Genomic DNA, 1,921 nt, shown 5'->3' on the forward strand with positions numbered 1-1,921 from the left:
CCAGCTGACGCAGCTCATGAACAAGGACCCCGCCTTTGCCGCCACTGACGCAGACTTGGTACCGAGGTTCGCGCCCAGCAGAAGAGGAAGACCAAGGATGCCTACGACGCCCTTCTCGAGGGTCTTCTCGGCGCTCCCCTGACAGTGCTGTTCGCTTCCGACAACGGCAACGCCACCTCCGTGGCCAAGCGTCTGGCCAACCGTGGCAAGGCCCGCGGTCTCAAGACCCAGGTCATGTCGATGGAGGACTATCCCCTCGAGGACCTTCCTTCAGAGGAGAACATTGTGTTCGTCACCTCGACCGCTGGTCAGGGTGAGTTCCCCCAGGACGGCCATGCCTTCTGGGAGTCCATCAAGGACAACACGGAGCTCGACCTTGCCAACGTCAACTACTCCGTCTTTGGTCTCGGTGACAAGCACTACTGGCCCCGCAAGGAGGACAAGATTTACTACAACAAGCCGGCCAAGGACCTCGACCGCGTCCTCAGCAACCTCGGCGGCAAGAGGCTCGCTGATGTTGGTCTCGGTGATGACCAGGACCCTGATGGCTACAAGACGGGCTACCAGGAGTGGGAGCCCAAGATCTGGCAGGCGCTCGGCGTCGACAATGTCGAGGGTCTTCCCGAGGAACCTGCTCCCATCACCAACGAGGACATCAAGATTGCCTCCAACTTCCTCCGTGGCACCATTGTCGAGGGTCTCGCCGACACCTCGACTGGTGCCATCTCGGCCTCTGACCTGCAGCTCACCAAGTTCCACGGCACCTACATGCAGGATGACCGTGACCTTCGTGACGAGCGCAAGGCTCAGGGTCTCGAGCCCGCCTACTCCTTCATGATTCGTTGCCGTCTGGACGGTGGTGTCGCGACGCCCCTTCAGTGGGTGCAGATGGACGACATCAGCAACACGCTCGGTAACGAGACGATGAAGCTGACGACGCGCCAGACGTTCCAGTTCCACGGCATCGTCAAGGGCAAGCTCAAGCCCGCCATGCAGGCCATCAACCGCGCTCTCATGACGACTATTGCCGCGTGCGGTGATGTCAACCGTAACATCATGTGCAGCTCGCTTCCCACACAGTCTGCCTTCCACAAGGAGGTCTGGAAGTACTCCCAGGTCATCAGCGACCACCTGCTGCCTCAGACCACGGCCTACCACGAGATTTGGCTCACGGACGACGACAACAAGAAGACCCAGGTCGCCGGCAACGCCGTGCAGGACTTTGAGCCCCTCTACGGCCCCACCTACCTGCCCCGCAAGTTCAAGATCACCATGGCCATTCCTCCCCACAACGACACGGACGTCTACGCGCACGACATTGGTCTCATCGCCATCAAGGGCAAGGACGGCAAGCTCGCAGGCTTCAACGTGCTCGCCGGTGGTGGCATGGGTACCACGCACAACAACAAGAAAACGTACCCCCAGATCGGTCGCCACCTCGGCTTCTGCACGCCGGATCAGGTCCACATTGCGTGCGAGAAGATCATGCTCGTGCAGCGCGACAATGGCGACCGCAAGAACCGCAAGCACGCGCGTCTCAAGTACACCATTGACGACATGGGTGTTGATGTCTTCCGCAGCAAGGTCGAGGAGCTGTGGGGCCGCAAGTTCGAGAAGCAGCGCCCCTTTGAGTTCAAGAGCAACGTCGACACGTTCGGCTGGCAGAAGGACGAGACTGGTCTCAACCACTTCACCTTCTTCATCGAGAACGGTCGCATCGAGGATACGACAGCGTTCCAGATGAAGACGGGCCTTCGCGAGTTGGCCAAGCTCGGTAAGGGCGAGTTCCGCCTCACAGGCAACCAGCACCTCATCCTCAGCAACATTGCCGACGCGGAGCTCGACGAGATCAAGACTCTGCTCAAGAAGTTCAAGCTCGACAACCTCCAGTCTCCTCCCTGCGTCTGAGCTCATCGGCCTG

The 1,921-nt window shown here is 60.0% G+C and overlaps 1 protein-coding gene across 1 annotated transcript; it reads left to right on the plus strand.

Annotated features, from left to right (window-relative positions):
- Positions 1-234: 234 nt before the first annotated feature.
- Positions 235-1,908, plus strand: VDBG_08347 (sulfite reductase subunit beta; the record flags this gene model as incomplete). Its single annotated transcript, XM_003001256.1, has 1 exon — positions 235-1,908. One exon carries the CDS (start codon positions 235-237, stop codon positions 1,906-1,908), a length of 1,674 nt encoding a protein of 557 aa, XP_003001302.1.
- Between the last annotated feature and the right edge of the window lie 13 nt (positions 1,909-1,921).

This window comes from Verticillium alfalfae, genomic scaffold (genome assembly GCF_000150825.1).
Source record: "Verticillium alfalfae VaMs.102 supercont1.12 genomic scaffold, whole genome shotgun sequence".
NCBI lineage: Eukaryota > Fungi > Ascomycota > Sordariomycetes > Glomerellales > Plectosphaerellaceae > Verticillium > Verticillium alfalfae.